At 44.6% G+C, this 18,802-nt stretch overlaps 5 protein-coding genes and 1 non-coding gene across 11 annotated transcripts; 4 read left to right on the plus strand and 2 right to left on the minus strand.

Moving 5' to 3' along the window:
* The first annotated feature begins 4,001 nt into the window (after positions 1 to 4,001).
* Positions 4,002 to 4,074, plus strand: TRNAR-CCU. The gene has a single exon. It is a non-coding gene; the product is annotated as a tRNA-Arg (tRNA).
* A 4-nt stretch (positions 4,075 to 4,078) lies between these two features.
* Positions 4,079 to 5,442, plus strand: LOC9634204. The gene is made up of 8 exons (XM_002981816.3): positions 4,079 to 4,459; positions 4,515 to 4,595; positions 4,659 to 4,718; positions 4,764 to 4,807; positions 4,863 to 4,905; positions 4,962 to 5,033; positions 5,084 to 5,185; positions 5,240 to 5,442. Exons 1-8 carry the CDS (start codon positions 4,124 to 4,126, stop codon positions 5,357 to 5,359), a joined length of 858 nt encoding a protein of 285 aa, XP_002981862.2. The 5' UTR covers positions 4,079 to 4,123; the 3' UTR covers positions 5,360 to 5,442.
* LOC9634205 (U11/U12 small nuclear ribonucleoprotein 59 kDa protein) lies at positions 4,614 to 6,944 on the minus strand. 5 transcript variants are annotated; one of them, XM_024686978.1, is made up of 11 exons: positions 6,860 to 6,944; positions 6,439 to 6,808; positions 6,255 to 6,338; positions 6,130 to 6,195; positions 6,005 to 6,077; positions 5,678 to 5,949; positions 5,594 to 5,634; positions 5,377 to 5,535; positions 5,221 to 5,305; positions 5,063 to 5,163; positions 4,614 to 5,006 (listed from the first exon to the last, which is right to left on the minus strand). In XM_024686978.1, exons 1-9 carry the CDS (start codon positions 6,940 to 6,942, stop codon positions 5,299 to 5,301), a joined length of 1,155 nt encoding a protein of 384 aa, XP_024542746.1. In that variant the 5' UTR covers positions 6,943 to 6,944; the 3' UTR covers positions 4,614 to 5,006; positions 5,063 to 5,163; positions 5,221 to 5,298. The 5 variants fall into 5 exon arrangements, with proteins under 5 accessions (XP_024542746.1, XP_024542745.1, XP_024542744.1 ...); XM_024686977.1 differs by having other exon boundaries at positions 5,063 to 5,305; XM_024686976.1 differs by having other exon boundaries at positions 5,063 to 5,305; positions 5,377 to 5,634.
* Positions 6,945 to 7,053: 109 nt separating this feature from the next.
* LOC9634598 (FGGY carbohydrate kinase domain-containing protein) lies at positions 7,054 to 9,752 on the plus strand. 2 transcript variants are annotated; one of them, XM_024686912.1, is made up of 15 exons: positions 7,054 to 7,156; positions 7,232 to 7,311; positions 7,404 to 7,521; positions 7,580 to 7,758; positions 7,806 to 7,888; positions 7,952 to 8,136; positions 8,202 to 8,263; positions 8,318 to 8,522; positions 8,576 to 8,695; positions 8,759 to 8,879; positions 8,927 to 9,083; positions 9,138 to 9,210; positions 9,264 to 9,391; positions 9,443 to 9,578; positions 9,655 to 9,752. In XM_024686912.1, the coding sequence occupies exons 1-14, from the start codon at positions 7,060 to 7,062 to the stop codon at positions 9,566 to 9,568; spliced, it is 1,734 nt and encodes a 577-aa protein (XP_024542680.1). In that variant the 5' UTR covers positions 7,054 to 7,059; the 3' UTR covers positions 9,569 to 9,578; positions 9,655 to 9,752. The 2 variants fall into 2 exon arrangements, with proteins under 2 accessions (XP_024542680.1, XP_024542679.1); XM_024686911.1 differs by having other exon boundaries at positions 9,443 to 9,656.
* A 17-nt stretch (positions 9,753 to 9,769) lies between these two features.
* On the plus strand, positions 9,770 to 13,104 carry LOC9634206 (CO(2)-response secreted protease). The gene is made up of 11 exons (XM_024686910.1): positions 9,770 to 10,183; positions 10,245 to 10,336; positions 10,399 to 10,496; positions 10,565 to 10,720; positions 10,774 to 10,894; positions 10,964 to 11,525; positions 11,579 to 11,673; positions 11,730 to 11,954; positions 12,014 to 12,128; positions 12,184 to 12,397; positions 12,459 to 13,104. Exons 1-11 carry the CDS (start codon positions 10,112 to 10,114, stop codon positions 13,034 to 13,036), a joined length of 2,328 nt encoding a protein of 775 aa, XP_024542678.1. The 5' UTR covers positions 9,770 to 10,111; the 3' UTR covers positions 13,037 to 13,104.
* On the minus strand, positions 12,576 to 17,340 carry LOC9634207 (vacuolar protein sorting-associated protein 18 homolog). The gene is made up of 24 exons (XM_024686909.1): positions 17,235 to 17,340; positions 17,008 to 17,191; positions 16,713 to 16,919; positions 16,507 to 16,646; positions 16,361 to 16,456; positions 16,234 to 16,301; positions 16,089 to 16,187; positions 15,896 to 16,028; positions 15,704 to 15,838; positions 15,539 to 15,658; positions 15,430 to 15,486; positions 15,324 to 15,383; positions 15,164 to 15,271; positions 14,974 to 15,104; positions 14,844 to 14,922; positions 14,730 to 14,792; positions 14,542 to 14,672; positions 14,389 to 14,494; positions 14,148 to 14,336; positions 13,873 to 14,100; positions 13,658 to 13,813; positions 13,465 to 13,599; positions 13,293 to 13,412; positions 12,576 to 13,233 (listed from the first exon to the last, which is right to left on the minus strand). The coding sequence occupies exons 1-24, from the start codon at positions 17,283 to 17,285 to the stop codon at positions 13,096 to 13,098; spliced, it is 2,934 nt and encodes a 977-aa protein (XP_024542677.1). The 5' UTR covers positions 17,286 to 17,340; the 3' UTR covers positions 12,576 to 13,095.
* Positions 17,341 to 18,802: the final 1,462 nt, after the last annotated feature.

Below are 18,802 nucleotides of genomic sequence, written 5' to 3' on the forward strand. Positions count from 1 at the left end.
TTGTAAAAAAAAGTTTGGAGGCAAACCAAATTCCTCCCAATCCTAGAGTAATGTCATTGGTAGGGTATATGGAATAAGGTTAAAAGTTCCCCCCCCCTTGAAAAACTTCCCCAGTGGACAACAGCCCGTTCTTAGACACAAAAGAATTTAGCTGTAATGACTGGGGCATTTTATATTAATGTTTAATTGATGGTCATGAATGGGACCAAATTCAATCTTAATTATACTGTTTATATTCTACACTATGCCACATAGGTATATTATTTCATATTAAAACATTATACTATAAAGCAATATAAAGTTTGCTTGGCAATCCAATCACTATTTGATTTGTGAAATGGTCTACAACTTCTATAGATGCTATTGCTCCCTTAGCTTCAATTAATATATAGGCTTTTGCTTCTTGTTGTCAATGTCCTAATCCACAGCTAGAAGAGGTGGACCATCCACCTTAGGTATACATGAATTACCATTGCCTTGATATCCAAAGTATCCAATTTATTAGATAATGTTCAAATGATTATATATAATATATTTCATCTAATACTACCCAAGGGAAGCCATTCCTATGACCCCTTTCATCCCCCACCCTTTGCCACCCCTTCCCCACTACACCCCACCGGGTGCCTAGAAAGCCCCACTAGATACACTACCCAATATACCAGGTAGAACCTGTTAGCCTAGAGGATTTGGGTGTTGCTCTGGTGGGATCCCCAATAGGTAAATAAAGAAAGTGTCAATATGTATGTGTAAATCCATTATTTGTGCACCTACTGCAGCCTCTAAGGTTTGGTCATTGAATTGATTCATACAATGGTCCTTTGGGGCAATGGGGGATATTATCATTAGAGTCAATAGTGCCTGAGTAGCTTTGGTTCATATGGCAATAGAAGGGTGGATTATATTTGTCTTCAAATTGATTTATTTTGGTGTAGTTGGAAGAAGCATCAAGATAGGCTTGTGAAGACCACTATCTTCAGTGTTTGATGATGATCCCGAGCCAATGATCAATGAAATAATTGCATACCCCATGCCTAGAAAAATGTCCATAACACATATTCCAATCAATCTACACTGGTCCACAACAAACAGTAGTGCACTCATCTTTAGGGGCATGGCCCACATTAATTATATTACCATCAATGTCACTAGGATGATATTACAATGATTGCTTTGCTGATGATATGCTTCTTCTTCTTCTTGTTATATATTAATTTCATAGGGCAATCACCCCACTCACCCTTGCCAACCTCAATCCTTTTCACCAACCAACCCATTGCAGCTGGTGGTGCAATGGCTGCCCACACTACCCTATTCAATCATGTGTGGGTCAACACCATCAAGTGGACTGCTCTGCCAAGTGGTCTACCCCAATAAGTGGGGTAAGACAAAGGCCATTGCAGCCAAGGATAGGGTCTATATGGGGTAGGGCATATGAATACAAGAATTGTCTATTAGATCTGACCAAACACACTTTCCTTGGGGGTGTGCTCATCTAGGGGAGAGGCAAGTGGGAAGGCCAATGATCCAAATGCCCAATCTTGCCTATATACAGATTGTTAGGCCTAGGTTGACATCCTTCTACTCCACCCATACCGGTGGTGGTAGCAATAAGGGTCAAATCATCATTAGTGATGCTTGATTGGGGAGAGGGTTGCTTAGCTATTTCACCATAATGATTGATGAATGAGTCTTTAGAAAGGGACACAAGAAAGACTAATATATGGCAAATATCATGACATGTAGAAGTGTTGAGATTAAGTTCAATATGAAGTTCAAAATGGAGTCCAAAATGGAGTCTGAGATGGAGATTGAATTTGAGAAGGAGTCTGAGATGGAGTTAGAGATGGAGTCCAAGAAAGAGTCTAAGATGGAATTTAAGATGAAGTTCAAGATTGAATTTGAGAAGGAATCCGAGATGGAGTCAAAGATAGAGTCTAAAAAGAGTATAAGATGGAGTCCGAAATGGAATTCGAGAAAGAGTCTAAGATGGAGCCTGAGATGGATTTGAGATAGAGTTCAAGACAGATCCAAGATGGTGTCTAAGATGAAGTCTAAAATGGATCTAAGATGGAGTCTGAGATGGAGTCCAAAGTGGAGCTAAGATGGAGCTTGAGACCAAGCGCAAAATTAAGACCAAGACTGAGATCAAAATTGAGACTGAAACCAAGACTAAAACTGAGACTAAGCTCAAATCTAAATCCAAACACTAATATAGGTTATGGGGTGAAAGCCCAAAGCCATCATCCCTCAGGAGGGGGGGTTATAAAGGGTTTCAAAAGTATAATAGGGAGAGTGTGGGGGTTAAATTTAAAGAGAGCCAATTTGGCCAAGAAATGTTAATATAACTTAAAAAGGGTATACTTATATGGTGGGTGATGATATAAAAGATATGGTCATGTAGTGAGGAATTTCCAAAAGCCAATAGAATTTAGTGGTCGGGCTTTTGAACTTTGACCTAGTGGTAGTGTTGGTGAGCATGGGCGTGGATGGAGAAGGACTTAGTGTGAATTAAGTAAAACAACTAATAAAATACATTTATCTAGTCACTTTTAAATTCTTTAGTTGATGGAATTTATTATAATTATAGGATTTACCTAAAGATTAATGAAGTAGCGGATTTTCTTTTCTTGAGTATATGTTTTTTATTCCATCTCAATTACCCATGAAAATTTATTTAATATATTAAATAATAGCAGAAGTAGTTTGCATTACAACAAAATTAAATATTAAATACGAAAGGATTCTATATAGGGAACTATACTATTTCTAATAGCAATCAACACAACTAGAAAGGTACACATGTAAGGATACCTTTTGGAACTTCTTGCGGATAAGAACTTATTTTAATTTGTAGGTTGGGCAGATATATCATACACATGCAACATATAAGATATAATTATATCACATTATACATATCCAATAAGTGAATTTCTTAAAGATGATGAAGCTACAGGGTATTATAAGTTTCTTTTTCTTGAGTATATGTTTTTATTTTCCATCTCAATCCATCATATATCATTATGTTCACTTGCGTGGTGATCTGTCAGCACTTAGTGCAAATCAAGCACAACAAATTGGTCAGCACCTGTCATTGATTTTGATGCTTGGAATTCCTCTTCGAGAACATGCCAATACACAGGAAGGGTCTACCTTTTCTGCAGAAGTCCCTGTTGAAAGAATATTGTTTGATCTTGCTTTCTACTTTTTCAGTGCCTTCACTCCACAATGTGGGATTGTTCTTGGAACTAGAGAAGTTTCTAACTTGATAATCCACACAACACTTGCAGATACTATGGACCGAATTGCTAGTGAGATTCTTCTATTTCGTCCTGCCTTTGGCCTTGTGCTAATTGTCACTGATATTGGGGTGTTTGGAGTCTCTTATGTAATTCACAATTATAGAAGAACTGTCACTGACACTAATGAAACTCCAAGTAGGATTGATCTTCAATCAGTCAATTTTAGTATAGAAGGAAGCATATCACCTAATTTCTGCAACCCTTTCTCAACAATACTTATTAGTGGTACAAGGAGCAACCCTTTTTCAAGGCTTGGGCCTGGGGATCAAATTCATTTAGGAAGGGATCCAGAAATTGGAGTAATTGTATTGTTCATGGATTACACTTGCAATCTGATCATCTATATATATACTACTAGCAAATCACTTTGGAGCTCTAAAACTCATGGGCTTGGGTTTGATTGCTGGGCACTCATGCAAGAAGATGGAAATCTGGTAGTTTATGGATCACTTGGATCATCATTTTGGTCAAGTTTTACTTTTTGCATACCTTCTTCTATATGCACTGCTTTATCATTTGTTGCTCTTGGACCCAAATGCAAGGTTGGTGTGTATAGGTATGGTGCTCCAGCTGTTGAAGTCTGGTCAGCAGGCGAATTCTGCTAAATCCACAAAAACAAATGCTTTGAATAAATTTAAAACCTAAAGCTAATCATTTGAAAGAGCTAGAAAAGCGGACATGTGGAACACTTTCTGATATGCGCCTGTAGCTCAGTGGATAGAGCGTCTGTTTCCTAAGCAGAAAGTCACAGGTTCGACCCCTGTCTGGCGCGAGATGTTCTATAATTTTTGCTCTCGTTTAGGGTATAATTTTCCTCTTCGATGCGAGCGTTGTGGCTCGCCATTCCCGCGAGCGTCGCCAATGCAGTTCCTCCTCAATCGACGCATTTCCAGCGCCGACGATTCGTGCCCGAGCTGACAAGCACTGTGATTACTTCTTTCACAGGGAGCAAGACTCGGCTTCCAACATTGTGGGCAAGGAAAGAGGCGATTGGAGCCTTTTCGGTGCAGCAGTCTGTGGATTTCATCTCTTTCGATGGTGCCGCCGGTGCTGTCAGCGAGATCGAGATGCAAAAGACGCTCAGGCTGGTCGAGTGCGCGATGCTTGCATCGACCGCGGGTTTGGCGTATTTCCTAAGCAACTTATTTCGGTTCGAGGTAAGCTTCTCTCCTCGTTCTCTCTTCTCAATCCTTCGTCTCTTCCACTCCACAGTCTTACTTTGGATGCTTCTTTCCACTTCCTATTGTCATTTCCGCGATGAGATGGGGCGCTGCCGCTGGTCGCAAAACAATGGTACCAACGTTTTTCATCTTTGCTATATAGCTCGAAAGCCATTCTTTTTTCTTTGTTCCATAGGTGACCACAGCGTTGCTTCTTCTTGTCATTGCTGGACCTCTCAAGGCTCTTTCTTACGTCGTAAGTACTTCCTCACAGATTTGGATATCTCACAACTTCGTCTAGCTCATGCACGGATTTCTCGGCGTTGCGATGGGTGCGTTGTGGAGGTACTACAATCGCTCGCTCGCTAGATTTCCATTCTGATATGCTGCCGTTGCTCAGATGGAGAATCAACTGGGGCGTCTCCATCCTTGCTTGTACACTGGTATGCACGGAACTCTCTGCGTTTGGCTGGATGTTTTCATTGTTCTAGAGTTTCAGGTCCGTGCTCTTGGAGCGATTGGTTTTGTGTTTCTGTCTTCCTGGCTGATCAAGGAAAACATCCTCAACCTGGTACAAAGAGATTCATTTCTCTGCCTTACCTTGACCAAATGTTCTTGCAGATCACCATAAACACCCATGCTTCCCTCTCGTACATGGTGGCGGCAATGGGGATCAACATCTCGCTTACAATGCCGACCATCTATGCTGTGTTCACGTCCCTGGTAAAGTTTTCCCCAGTTTTAGATCGAACGCTGACCTTTCGTCGTATTGTCCAGCTTATCGTGAACTGCGCATCGTTTGTGTTCCTCCTCCATGTTTTGTACGCGATTATTCTTCAGGGCCTGGGAATCAAGTCGTCACTGGCTGTTCCTGGCTGGATGTCGAGATCCATGTAAGATCAAAGGATGCTTACCCGGAGTTCATCCTTGTACAGTCACGATTTTTTGGCATTGATATAAAAATCTGGGATGGTGGAGAATCCAGCTTTAGAGTAAGTTCTCTGTTTATCAAGCAAGATGCCCAAGCCTCGCTTGAAGGAGCTACAGGCTGAACCCAGTGACCAGGAATTCGACTGCAAGGAATGCCACCACACTTGCGTCAAAAACTCCAAAAAGACGATTGCAAAGTACCTCCCAACAGGTACAATATACGTGTCCCAGCCTCTTCGGACCTGCAAGCTTGCTATAAGTACGAGATAGCAAGCGTGCTCAAACCTCTATCAGCGTTCCCATGTCGATTCTGCTACCATAGTAGTAGCGGTAGAGGTCGGCCGGCAATCGTTGATCCGGTTCCTCACTTGTTTTCGTGTTACTGGGCTGCGGAGGTGCTTCCTTGATGGTATTTTCATCGTCCGTGGAAGGATTCCTTGCTTCGGCATTTGCAGGCAAGGCTTCATCAGCAGCTCCGGCAGCCTGTCGCTCTTCTGCTTCAACTGCGGCACGGACGCCCTCCATGAATGCATCATCATCTTCTGGGAATAGATGGCCTGGGACACACAAAAGCGGCCATGTCAAACCAGAGATGAGTGAAAAGGAGCCAACCTTGCTTCTTAAGTTTCTGGACGCGAAGTGAACGCAACTCCTGGAGTTTTTCAACAAGTAGCACCATTTCCATCTGCAAACAAAAACGGGAAACAGTGTAAGGCTGTAACACAAAACAGACATACCTCTTTCTCCAATCGCAACCGCGCCTCCTTCGCTTTCTTTAGAGCAACATCGTTCATCTCTTCCATCTGAGCAAACCTGCTGTCAAACAAGAAACGAAGGAAGAAAGGACTAGAAACCACCACACCTTCTTCTTAGCAATGTCTCTCGCAAACTCACGAGTTCTCCATTCCTCCGCTTGACGATCGGCTTCCTCCAAAAGTTTGTCCGCCTACACAACGAAGAATTGTAAGCAACGAAGCATAAAACTACCTATAGAACAAAAGAGAAAAAAGGAAACCAGAAAGAAAGAATGAAATCTAAGAACTTACCATTCTCCTCTTCTCGGCCTCGTGCTGCCTCTTGATCTTGCGACGCTTCCTGTTACTCTTCAATTTCATCCTCCTTTCCCGAAATTTCGCCACGGCAGTGAGTTGCTCCCACGCCGCAGTTCCATCCACCACGCCTTGCAGCGGAAGAAGAAGCCCCTCGATCTCCCGCCGCAAATGCCGAGCTGCGTTCGCCGCCAAATTCTCGGCCTCATCGATCTCATTGCTGTTCTTCCGAACCGCGTTACAAAGAATCCCATCGATGCACTGCTTCCTCGGATCGTCACTAAAGAGGAGGGCACGAGCCTCTCCCTGCCCAGGAACGCGCTCATCCTCGGCTCGCCTTGCAGCGATTACTTCCAGCTCCAGAGACCTGTGATCGATCGGCGCCGGGCTCTCAAGGAAAGAAAATAGGATCACTTACACGGCTTTGAGAAGCTCCAGGCTGTGCTCCAGGCGCTCCAGATGGAGGCGCAGCTGTGGCGCTTGCCATAGCCGAGAATCCATAAGCCCTAAAATACTCATTCACGTGAAGAGATCTCAGCCATTTGCTCTCAACGGTCGCGATCTCTCTCGTCTTGGATTATAATTCGATAGAATAGATGCTATGATAGAAGATGCGCGATGGACCCTAGTAATAGCAGCGGATATGGAAGGGGATTGTCGATCGCGAGGAGCGTCTACCTTGGCATCGATGTCGGCACAGGCAGCGCCCGCGCCGGTGAGTCTTTCGATCGAATCGCGATCCTCCATCCTTTGAAACATACTGATCGATCGAATCGATCAATCCTTCCAGGTGTTTTCAATCACTCCGGCCGGCTCTTGGCGACCGCGAGCAGTCCATTGCAAATGTGGAAGGATGGAGATTTCGTGGAGGTATTTCCTTGGATTCCTCGGGATTTTCTCTCAACCGGATCGTTTTCCTTTGTTCCTTTTCCTTTCTGTGTGGGAAAAAAATTTGAGTATAGCAATCGTCCACAGATATCTGGCATGCTGTTTGTGCCGCCGTCAAGGCGGCTTGCGAGAACGCTGCTGTCTCGAGCTCGGAAGTTTGCGGCATTGGATTTGCTGCAACGTGTTCTCTTGGTAAGTAGCTTACTACGAATGAAGAACTTTAGTTGTTTTTACTTTGCTTGTTTCGTAGTTGCTATAGGGGCGGACGACAATCCAGTGTCCGTTTCGATATCGGGTGATGCGAGACGCAATGTCATTGTCTGGATGGATCACCGAGCAGTGGATCAAGCCAAGCGGATCAATGCAACCGGGTCACCCGTTCTACAATTTGCTGGTGGTGGTCTCTCGCCGGAAATGGAACCTCCTAAAGTAAAACGATTTTGCTGTCTAGAACTTGATCGATATGTGTTTTGCAGCTTCTATGGGTCAAGGAAAATCTTCCGGAGTCGTGGGCGGTTGCTTTCAGGTGGATGGACCTCAGTGACTGGCTTACATACAGGTACTTTTTCTCGATTTTCCTTCCTTTTTACGAACTTTGGCCGTCCACTTCGGCTTCCTTCAGGGCTACTGGTGATGATACTCGAAGCTTGTGCACTACAGTCTGCAAATGGGGATACCTCGGGCATGCTCATCTTCAACATCAATCGAATAGTGACACTGTTGCAATGGAAGCTTGTGGATGGGACGACGTTTTCTGGCAAGAAATTGGTCTTTCCGACCTGGTGGAAGGACAATATACAAAAATCGGTAAGCAAGTAATTCAATGCACTTCAGTTTTCCTCATGGTTTTTTTTTTTTTTTTTTTTTGCCAGGGAGATATGTTGCATTCCCAGGCCATCCGCTTGGGAACGGTCTTAGTGCTTTAGCGGCCAAGGCAAGAAACTCTTCAGCAAGACTGCCTTTGGCTTAGCTATTATTTTTCTTGTAGGAACTTGGACTCCTGGAAGGCACTCCGGTGGGGACTGCTCTAATCGACGCTCATGCTGGCGGCGTTGGTGTTATGGAGGGTGTTCCTTCCAAAGATGAAAGCATTACAGAAAGGATGGTCCTAGTGTGTGGAACGTCAACATGTCATATGGCTGTGTCCCCCGAGAAGGTTTTTATTCCTGGTGTCTGGGGTCCGTATTGGTCAGGTATGGCTCTTGTTTTTACGTGATGTTCTACTACTTTAAAGGACGCACTGCAGCTATGGTTCCTGGATTCTGGTTAACCGAAGGTGGCCAGAGCGCAACTGGTGCTCTCATCGACCATCTTATATCCAGTCATCCTGCATCTTCCGTGCTCCTTGAACGTGCAAAACTGCAAAGTAAGTGTAATTTGATTTTCGTTCTTCATTTTCATCATGTTTATAAGCTATACGTTTTATCAGAGACTTCTATCTACGAGTTATTGAATGAGATTCTTGATACATTGGCCTCCCATCCTGACGTTCTTTTTCAAGGTGCTTTGACGAGAAATCTACACTTGCTTGCAGATTTTCACGGGAACAGGTTTGGGCGGCATTTACTTTTGGTGGTCTCATGAACGACTATTACAGGTCACCGTTGGCAAATCCTGACGCAAGAGGTGTCATCAGTGGCTTGAGCCTAGATGATGATCCACGAAGTCTGGCTCTGCTTTATCTTGCAGCTATACAGGGCATAGCATATGGAACGCGCCATATCGTGGAGCACTGTAATTCTCACGGCCTTCAGGTTGAATTTTGCGTATTCCTGTGGATTCCTACTTATCATTCTATATTGCGACAGATCAAGACACTATTAGCATGTGGAGGTCTTTCTAAGAACAAGGTCTACTTGCAACAACATGCAGACATCACAGGCTAGTTTTCTTTACATCACTTTAGCATGGTTGTAACGAGTTTCGGTGTGCAGGATGTTCGGTGATTTTGCCAAGGGAAAAGGAATCTGTTCTTCTGGGGGCAGCTATCCTTGGAGCTGTTGCTGCGAAGAAATTTCACAATGTCAAGGAGGCAATGGAAGCCTTGAACGCACCTGGATTGGTAATATGGAATTCGTTTTGCGGATATTGGATCTAAAATGTTTTATAACAGGTAGTCGAGCCATCTCGACATGATACAGTCCAGAAATACCACGATGCAAAATACAAAATCTTTAGATCATTATACGACCAGCAAGTTGTATATCGACAACAACTGGATGCCGTCTTAGGCTGCTAAAATTCTTTCTGTAAGTTATATGAGTTTTTTCTGTTTTTACCATGGAAAGCATAACCATTGCCTGCTGAGCTCTCGGCATATCCCAGAATTATCGAATTCCACGATGCAGCGTCGCGATGTTTCATATTATTGAAAACACCGCGCGCATCTTCCATGCTTCCACATTTCCCAGAGCTGATCATGGCATTACCTGGTTACTGCTCTTGGCGAAGTAGGTACTGGCAAGCAGGGATAGTGGAAAAGGTAACAAGGTGATGCTTACGGCCAGGCAAACACTCGACGATGCGCAGACAAAAAGTGGGATCTATGAAACCGTGGCCAAGAAAATGGACAAGGATGACAGGAACGTAGAAACAGAAGATGGTTTCAGGTCGACGAGTCCGCTGCCGCCCCGCACAGTGGCACTGTTGCTCGGTTTTGTGAGTAGAGGCCAGCGAGTAGGCTCAAAGTTCTGCATGGCTCGTCTACCTTGTAAGCAAACCGCCAAGCTCGCTCGGTTTAAAACCTCCGATCGCCTCTTGCGAGGGATTCCAGTTCCGGATCATGTTGAAGCTCACTGCAGTGTTTGTGCTGTTGCTCCTCAAAACTGTGGAAAGTTTAGATGGCCAAGAGAAAGTAAGTTCTCCTGTGGTATTTTTTTCTTTTCTCGCACCCTGGCAACTAATAACTTTCACAGGACTACATTGTTTACATGGGAGGGAAAGGAGAAACCGAGTCGCGCGTACTGACTGCTTCTCACAATGACATCCTTACCAGCGTTCTCGGAAGGTAACCGGGGGTTTTTTCTCTAGTGGCTAATGCTTTTAGACAATATGATAACTTTCGAGCAGCGAGGAGAAGGCAACAGCTTCTATCATTTACAGCTACAAGCACAGCTTCAATGGCTTCTCCGCCAGATTGACAAAGGAACATGCGGAGATCATCTCAAGTACGTCATGATCCTTTACTTCTTTCTTCTTTCTTTTTTATTTTTTCTCTAATAGATTTCCTGGCCAGGGATGCCGAACGTAGTCAGTGTCTTTCCCAGCAAAACGATCCAGCTTCACACCACGCGATCATGGGATTTTCTCGGGGTTGCTCCGCAACAGAATGAGATGGGATTTAGCGAGCTTGCCGGATCATACGACGTGATCGTCGGTGTCGTAGACACAGGTACAAGTTTCCATACTCGACTTTATGTGAGTATACTTGATTCTCCAAAACAGGACTATGGCCCGAATCCAAGAGCTTCGACGACACTGGACTCGGACCAGTGCCTTCTCGCTGGAAGGGCCTGTGCAACAACACCGGCATCACAAACACCTCCGAGCTCTTCACTTGCACTAAGTACGAAAGTTTTTCACAGAAATTTTTCTTTTTTCCTCTAAGCTTTCTAATCATGCTCTCGTCACCCAGGAAAATCGTCGGTGGCCGTGCTTATCCGCTTTCATCTTCATCAAGCGCATCAAACTCGCGCTCCCTGCTGGGAATGTCGACAGGCAGTCCAATAGTCCAGGAATTTAACAACTCCAGAGACGGAACTGGTCATGGAACCCACACCTCGTCCACAGCCACGGGAGTGAGCGTTTCGGGAGCAAGCCTGTTCGGACTTGCCGAAGGGACGGCCAGAGGTGGATACTCGAAAGCCAGAGTCGCAATGTACAAGGCATGCTGGAATGGTGGCTTTTGGTCCGAGAATTCCATCATGGCTGCTTTCGACGACGCTGTGTATGACGGAGTCGACGTTCTGTCCGTGTCACTGGGAGGACGTCCTAAGCAGTATGACTTGGATGGAATCGCGATTGCAGCTTTTCATGCCGTGGCCAAGGGCGTTGTCGTGTCGTGCTCGGCAGGAAACTCTGGTCCCGATCCAAAATCTGTCGCGAATGCTGCTCCCTGGATACTCACCGTTGGTGCAAGCTCCATCGACAGAAAGATTGAATCCGCTATTCTTCTTGGCAACAATGTCACCCTCCCGGTAAGATATATCTTGTGATCTACTTTCTTGACGTGGTAACATTCTCAAAACAGGGTACTGGACTCAATATCTTCGATCCCAAGAGCTCTTACAGTTTGGTCTCCGCTGGAAATATAGCTACGAACGGATCTTCCAAGTTCTATGCCAGGTTCGTGGTGGAAGTTTTCCAGGAGAAAAACGTTTTTCGAAGTTATCATCCTGCAGCCGCTGCGTGGCGGGCTACGTGGACGCCACGAAGGTCAAAGGCAACATCGTCTACTGCATTCTTGATCCCGACGTTGGATTCAGTGTAGCAGCAGTCGCAAACGCAACCGGTGTGATATTAAGTGGGGATTTTTACGCAGAGCTTCTCTTCGCTTTCACTATTCCAACAACGCTCGTGCACGAAAGCGTGGGAAAACAAATAGAGTCCTACATAAGCTCCACAAAGTAAGCCAGACTTGTTTCTTTCTCATTGAAACAAACAGCTAAAACTTGGGGAATTGCAGAAATCCCACAGCAACGATCCTGAAAAGCACAACCTTGTCGAATGTGACCCCGGCACCTGTTGTTGCAAGCTTCTCCTCCCGAGGACCAAACGCGGTGTCACCAGACATAGTCAAGGTGATCATTTGAAGCTCAAAAACCTCTTTTTGCTGATACGTATATGTACTGGCAGCCTGATGTTACTGCTCCAGGACTAAACATCTTGGCTGCATGGCCTGACAACTCTCCGATCTTCGTGCTAAACAACATTTCCTACTTCTCGAGCTACAACATCGAATCCGGAACTTCCATGTCGTGCCCTCACGTCTCGGGTGCTGCAGCTCTACTGAAAGCCGTCCACCCGGACTGGAGTCCCGCTGCTATAAGATCCGCGCTCATGACCACAGGTGAGTAACTCTTTTATCAAAATCACAAGAGAAAGACTCGAAACTTCACTACTGCTTGCAGCAACGATTCTTGACAACACCAATTCCCCCATCTCCGACTTCAACAAATCAACCTCGGGGCCCTTTGATACCGGCGCCGGAGAAATCAATCCCCAAAAAGCTCTGGATCCAGGCCTCGTTTACGACATAACTCCACAAGACTACATCTCATATCTCTGCGAGAGTGGATACAACACAACACAAGTGAGACTCATATCAGGCGATCCAAACACAAGTTGCAAGCCGCCAAAGAGCAACGCCACCACACCTTTCCTCAACTATCCTTCCATCGGATTCATGGGACTGACCACCACCTCTCCTCAATCGACTGAGCGAATCGTCACCAACGTTGGAGCTCCAAAGAGTGTCTACACTGCGGAGATCACGGCGCCCTCCTCGATCAGCATCGTGGTCGAGCCCTCCAGTCTCGAGTTTAGCTCCACCGGCCAGAAGCTCTCCTACACGATCACTGCGACCGCGAAGAACTCGCTGCCCGTATCGATGTGGTCTTTTGGATCAATCACCTGGATCGCGAGCTCGCACACTGTTCGCAGCCCGATCGCCATCACCTCCGCCACCAAGGGGATGATCTCACTGTGACTTTGTTTGAAGTTTATTGTGGCGCCAACTTCGTAGATCACTTGCCATCAACGAATGTTTTAGACTTTTACGATCTCCCATGACGCGGCATATTCGGCTTCACGAGGGGGCACGAAAGGCTTCCACAAATCACGAACACTTCTCTCGCCACAGTGGGGGCATTCGTTAGCCACGATCTCGGCAATCTCTGCATTAGCCTTTCACGAAAACAACGCATTTCTTAGAAGAACTTAAGGAGAAGTGTCTCGACTCTCACCTGGTCCAAGGGATGGATTCCCGACTCCTCCTCCTCCGCAAGATAGTCTTTTTTCGAGTGTGGAGGCTTTTCCACTGCAAGCACTGACATTCGTTTCTTCAGCTCCAGTATCCGATCTCTCTGCCATTCCAAAGTTGAAGCATTTTCAACAACGAAAAAAACAGGAGCATACCTCAGCCTTCTCGCCAGTTTTCAACATGTAGTTGATCAAGCATTCCGTGTGGAAACAATGCTCGCAAGGGAACACGTAGAAGAGACTTGCCGGACCATGGAGGGGGTCATAAGCGAGTATCTTTCTCCGGCAATCCTGGTCAGGCCATCACAGCTCGACTAACAGAGTTTATCAACAAGGAAGACAAACTTACAGCGCATTCTTCGTCTGGCGTTGTAACTGCGGATCGTTGGGAAAGATCATTGATGTCTTTTCTCAGTTTCTCGGCATTGAGAGTGTCGTCGTTCATTTCTAGTTTCAGTTCTTCAATGCGAGCGTTGTACTCTTGCAGAGACGCGTATATTGCTTCCTGAAGTGATGCAAAAGGTCATTAAGTCGTTACTGAGAAACAAAAAGAGATTGCCAGACCTGAAAATCGTTGATGAGGGTGAATTCTGGAAAGAATGGAAGGATGTCTTCGATTTTGAGCAGGCCTTGCGTTTCATTCACGAATGCCACGGCCTTCTTGATGTTTTCTCTCTTGGTTCCTTTCTCCTCCTTTATCACGTGCTTTGCAATGCAGAGCCATAGTTTCTTTCGAAGCTCTTCGTCCCCTTCAACTTTATCGGCCTCCATCTTTGCCAGGTCCACATCAACCTATAATCAAAAGGATGGCATCAAGTAAAACAACAACGTAAACGAACCTTCAAAGAAAGAGAAACTGCCTCTTCGTGCAATCCCATCATACTGTAAAGAAAGACACAGGCCTCCGTTTGCTTTTCGTCCAGACACACTCGCAACGCGTAGTTCGGGTCGTAAAAAACATCTGGTTTCCCAGGCTGTTCTCTACCATATTTCACTTGCAAGAATTTGAGAAGCTCTTTTTCGTCTCCCTAAAGTGATGATAAAAAAGAAAATTGAGGAAAAGGCAGAGAAACTAGGTACCTGTTTCACAAGAAGTGATACTAGAAGATTGTGTATGGTTGTGTCTTCGTTTTTCAGTCGCTGCACACAAAACTCCAAGTACTTGATTGCCTGGTGAGCCTCTTCCCTGCACGAGTAAGAGAATCAGAAAAGGCATACAAGGATAGCACATACCTTGGCCGGGAAATACTAGAATATCGCATCAAAGCAGGAATCAAGTTTTGAGGATTGAGCCCTTCGCACGACATCCAAAACTCAACGGTCTCATTAGCGTCGAGCATTATCAACGCTGGTGCAAATTTATACTGCCGGGAACAGACACAGATTTAGCACAAGGAAAAACTAAAAAGAAAGCATAGTACCTGAAGTTCAAGAGGTACGTTCTCTCTTCTCAGCACGGCCAGTGCCTTCTTGGCGTTTCGTTGCTGGTAAACAGTACGAGAATTCAGTTAATAACACTTAATGAACAAATTAACCTGAATGTGATGGTTCACAACAGTCTCGTAACGATTTTTGAGACTTGCGAAGAATACAAGTTCTTCATTTCTTCCATAGCTGAAACAGGGACCACAAGTTAAGAGCTTTAAAGTTACAACCTACACAAGCCTTGTAAGAAGCTTCAATGTGGTAGCCTCGTCCAGGGTATCCTTAGAATCACTCAAAAAAGCCTTGAACTCCTCTACAACTCCAGCATACTGCGACTGCGTTTCGTCGTTGTGTAGCAATAGCTGATTCATCTGTTATCCGGAAAACAAAAAAATTACAGACTCTATATCTGCATGCATGCTTGAATTACCTTATCCAGATACAATTCCACAACCCATGTCGCCACCATTGTAATTTGTGATCGTTCATCTCTTCCGAGGCTGTCTAATTTCCGGAGGAGATAAGTGCGCAAAGCATCCTATAGTAACATACACGTCAGAGCTCAAATAAATGTTTTGCGAGTTCTTTACCTGTTCGTTTATTTTCAAAAACTTCAACGCAATTTCTTCGAACGTTATGACACCAGTAATCTGAAAGTTCTCTATTAGATAGGAAGAGCTCATGAAGAAAGGTCACCTTTGCGTAGAAGGAAGCTGCAATCATGTACTTCTTCGCCTCAAAAGCACCATCTGCCTACACATTGAGCTGTGAATTTATTTACAAAGGAGAAAAACGCAGATAATACCTGTGCCCTGTAAACTTCATCTTTCTGAAAGATGTTCCGGCAATGCTCAAGTGCGGCAGCATACTCCTTCATACCAAGGTAGACTCGCCACATATCACGGTCCTCATCGTGTACAGTTATCTAGAACCAAAGAGAACTAAGAAACAAAACCTCAAACTTTCTTACCTCGAAAATAGATGTGTTACTGTAAGCGTAATACGCCCCAGCAGCATAGTCTGCACAGAGTCCGAGCATGTTTGGCGCGGTCATATCGAACACAGAATCCTCTTCTACAAGCTTCTGACTGGTCCGATTCACTACCTGGGACCGTCAAAACATCTCAAGATCTCCATATGATACGATTCAATAGCAAGTTACCTTCAGTTTCCCTCCATAAAGAAGGAGAAAATGGTGCTGTGTCAATGAAAGCGCCTCAGGTCGTGTGCTACTGCCATCCTCATTGATCTTGGAGTACTCCAGAAGCCATTTGCTTCCCACGATACTGTCCTCGCTGCTCGAGATGGTCAGAGATCAGTCTCTTATGAACAGTCAGAGCATAAAAATTTAGCACCTTACTTGGGTGGTGATATGAAGCTCACCGTGATATATACCTGGTCCAGCCAGCCATGCGAACGACTCCGCGTAGCGTTTTCCATAAAAGTGTATCTCACTGTGCATGAAAGTTAGGAACAGATACAGGAGTATATAAAACCCACCTCTTTTGAAACTCGCCGGGAAGTTCTGTGAACTTGACAACACGGCCTGCATACGAAGAAAACAGGCTCTGCAAGCACAGCATGAAAATGTTATAAAGTTCTCACAAACAACACAAAATGAACATACCTCTAGCGAGCCCGTACCAACGAAGACGTAAAGCTTTGTCGGAGTCACAGCCATGATGAAGTACCGCGTAGTAGTGCTGCTGCTTATATTCTCGATCTAGAGTCAAGTTTCGTCAGCCAAAGAAGAAACAATGCCGCAAAACATACCTGCAAGCCCGTAAACGCCTCCTTGAGCTCCGTAAGTTCAAACAAAACTTTCACGTATTTCTCCTTCTTGTCCTTCTCCTCTACGAGCATTTCATAGATCTGTCCACTTGCGGTTGCAAGCACAATCTCTCCCGATGAATCTGCATTGTCATGAAATTGACTTCCTTAGCAGCACAAGCAGGCAGCGGAAAATCTTCACTACTTACAGTCGCTTAGCTGGGACTTGTTCCAGCAAACAGCATTGACGAGCACGCCTTTGAGCCGAGAAACAGCGCGAACTTTCTTCCATTTCGCGTGGATGTAAAAGGTCTCGGCAACACTGCTGCTCCGGAGATTTGCTAGACAGTGCCTTCCACTGGGATCCAGGAAAACCTTACAAACGTATTGATCGGCTCCGCGGCTCAACTCCAACTCTATCGGATCACGGGAAAAAAGCTCACAGTTTTCAGAAGAAACAAAGAAAGCGAGCGTGAATTTTTCTTGATTTTTTTGGAGACTCACCTAAGTTATCCCCGCCTCCAAAATCGTGACGAACAATCCAGCCGCTGCTAGTACCGACGAGCAGGACATTGTTTCCAGCGGCTACTGAGGTGACAAGCCCGTGACCTTTGGCGGCGTTTTGCTCCAGCACATCCAAGCTGAAGATCTTGCTCTCTGGCCTCGACAGTGAAATCGCCTGGAAATCCTGAGGAATTGGATCAGCGATCGACGATTCAGCTCAATCTCACCTCGTTGAGCCCCGATTGAGCGGGCGAAGACGACGTCCATTCATCCAGCATTGCTGCCTAAACCCTAAACTCGCCCAGGTGTAAGAATTATGAACCTAATGTAAAAAGGTAAAATAGATTCATATATATGGTAGTACTAAATTTGCTGTCACTTATTTTCTAGGATAAGTTTGAAAATTGATTAACTATAAAATAGTGCTAGATTAGTGCTAGAATAGTGCTAGACCAAGCTTGACATTATAAAGGTTCCCAATATTAGCAAGTGTAAACCATCACACTCTAGGAGGCAACAAAAGCTCACTAACAAGACTTAAGATTGCCTTAAGAATTTTTTATGCAAAGCCAATAGCAGTTTAGCCAACTTACCTCATTAATGTCAAGGAGAACACCATATAAAGTTTGGTATAGCATTAAACTGGATGTGAGTCTTTGCAAGTGGTGTTCAGGAACCACAAGGTTCAAAGATGATCATTAGTTGTCATTTTTAATGAGTCTAGGACATATACAACACAAGATCTTTAACCATTGAAACAGTTTTCCTTGACTGAAGTCACAAGGGACAATTAGGGCACATATAATAGTGCAGTTGGAGGTGAGGATGGTGACAATGAAGGGAATTTAGTAGGATAACAAAGATGATGCATCAAGTGGGGATGGTGTCGGAGACAGCAGCAATAGTGGATCCAGTTGGAGTGCCAATATGGCAAATCACCTTGAGCTACTAACAAGGAGGAAAGTCATAAGAATGACGTTCCCCTTGGAAAGCATCAAGGATATGATCTAGAGGCAGAAAAATTAGTGCTAGATAGGATTCCATACAAATCACCTTGAGCTACTAACAAGGAGGAAAGTCATAAGAATGACGTTCCCCTTGGAAAGCATCAAGGATATGATCTAGAGGCAGAAAAATTAGTGCTAGATAGGATTCCATACAAGTAGATGGTGGGTGGCCTATTCTATTTCATAGGGAGTATTCTTGGCAAATCTTGACTTTCCATATCAAGGTGCTTGAAGGAAATTATGTTTTGTGTTACACAAGATTCATAAAGCAATGTTTGCACAACACACACAAGCTCTTGGGGTGCAGACAGCTTAGCTTAAGTGGGAATATTAAGGGAATGTTCCAACTTCCCTCAAGACAAGTTGACTCTAGCACTGTCTCAAAAGCTCTGTGTGGAAGGGATCTTGGAGATAAGCTGCTTGTCCATGGCTTTGAAAGATGCCCTATTATGCTTGGGGAAAGTCTAACAGTGAGATAATTGCTGCAGTCCTTGTGATGGCTTGTGAATCAAAAGATGCTAGACTTTTGATGATCTTGCATGACAGATTAGTGTCCGAGACCTTAGAGAAGTTGAAACCTCTTACAATTTGGGCAAACACTCCAAACTTCCTAAGACCCATTTTGTATATCCAAGGTGAGCACTATGTAGACCAGCAACAGAAGAAGCAGTGAACATCTTCTTGAGATATTTTACTTGCTAGATTTAAGCATTATTAATTGAGAATAAATAAAGAATCTACTTTTCTTTTGCTAATCAAGAGCAAAACACTACGCTCACACAGTCCAC

The sequence above is a fragment of the Selaginella moellendorffii genome, unplaced genomic scaffold, assembly GCF_000143415.4.
Source record: "Selaginella moellendorffii unplaced genomic scaffold, v1.0 SELMOscaffold_51, whole genome shotgun sequence".
NCBI lineage: Eukaryota > Viridiplantae > Streptophyta > Lycopodiopsida > Selaginellales > Selaginellaceae > Selaginella > Selaginella moellendorffii.

What these genes read in the sequence shown, in the direction of transcription:
- LOC9634207 (XM_024686909.1), bottom strand. Translation starts at nt 17,285, where the DNA reads ATGCTGGATGAATGGACGTCGTCTTCGCCCGCTCAATCGGGGCTCAAC. An exon ending in CAGCTTCCTTCTACGCAAAG is followed by an intron (nt 15,384 to 15,429) that starts GTGACCTTTCTT and finishes GAGAACTTTCAG; the next exon opens with ATTACTGGTGTCATAACGTT. An exon ending in TCTAGTATTTCCCGGCCAAG is followed by an intron (nt 14,495 to 14,541) that starts GTATGTGCTATC and finishes TTACTCGTGCAG; the next exon opens with GGAAGAGGCTCACCAGGCAA.
- LOC9634205 (XM_024686976.1), bottom strand. Translation starts at nt 6,942, where the DNA reads ATGGATTCTCGGCTATGGCAAGCGCCACAGCTGCGCCTCCATCTGGAG. An exon ending in GAGACATTGCTAAGAAGAAG is followed by an intron (nt 6,196 to 6,254) that starts GTGTGGTGGTTT and finishes AGGTTTGCTCAG; the next exon opens with ATGGAAGAGATGAACGATGT. An exon ending in ACATGGGAACGCTGATAGAG is followed by an intron (nt 5,635 to 5,677) that starts GTTTGAGCACGC and finishes GCAAGCTTGCAG; the next exon opens with GTCCGAAGAGGCTGGGACAC.
- LOC9634204 (XM_002981816.3), top strand. Translation starts at nt 4,124, where the DNA reads ATGCGAGCGTTGTGGCTCGCCATTCCCGCGAGCGTCGCCAATGCAGTT. An exon ending in CCGCTGGTCGCAAAACAATG is followed by an intron (nt 4,596 to 4,658) that starts GTACCAACGTTT and finishes TTTGTTCCATAG; the next exon opens with GTGACCACAGCGTTGCTTCT. An exon ending in GCGATGGGTGCGTTGTGGAG is followed by an intron (nt 4,808 to 4,862) that starts GTACTACAATCG and finishes GCCGTTGCTCAG; the next exon opens with ATGGAGAATCAACTGGGGCG.
- LOC9634206 (XM_024686910.1), top strand. Translation starts at nt 10,112, where the DNA reads ATGTTGAAGCTCACTGCAGTGTTTGTGCTGTTGCTCCTCAAAACTGTG. An exon ending in GTTTAGATGGCCAAGAGAAA is followed by an intron (nt 10,184 to 10,244) that starts GTAAGTTCTCCT and finishes TAACTTTCACAG; the next exon opens with GACTACATTGTTTACATGGG. An exon ending in GAGCTCTTCACTTGCACTAA is followed by an intron (nt 10,895 to 10,963) that starts GTACGAAAGTTT and finishes CTCGTCACCCAG; the next exon opens with GAAAATCGTCGGTGGCCGTG.
- LOC9634598 (XM_024686912.1), top strand. Translation starts at nt 7,060, where the DNA reads ATGGACCCTAGTAATAGCAGCGGATATGGAAGGGGATTGTCGATCGCG. An exon ending in CGGAAATGGAACCTCCTAAA is followed by an intron (nt 7,759 to 7,805) that starts GTAAAACGATTT and finishes TGTGTTTTGCAG; the next exon opens with CTTCTATGGGTCAAGGAAAA. An exon ending in ACAACATGCAGACATCACAG is followed by an intron (nt 9,211 to 9,263) that starts GCTAGTTTTCTT and finishes TTCGGTGTGCAG; the next exon opens with GATGTTCGGTGATTTTGCCA.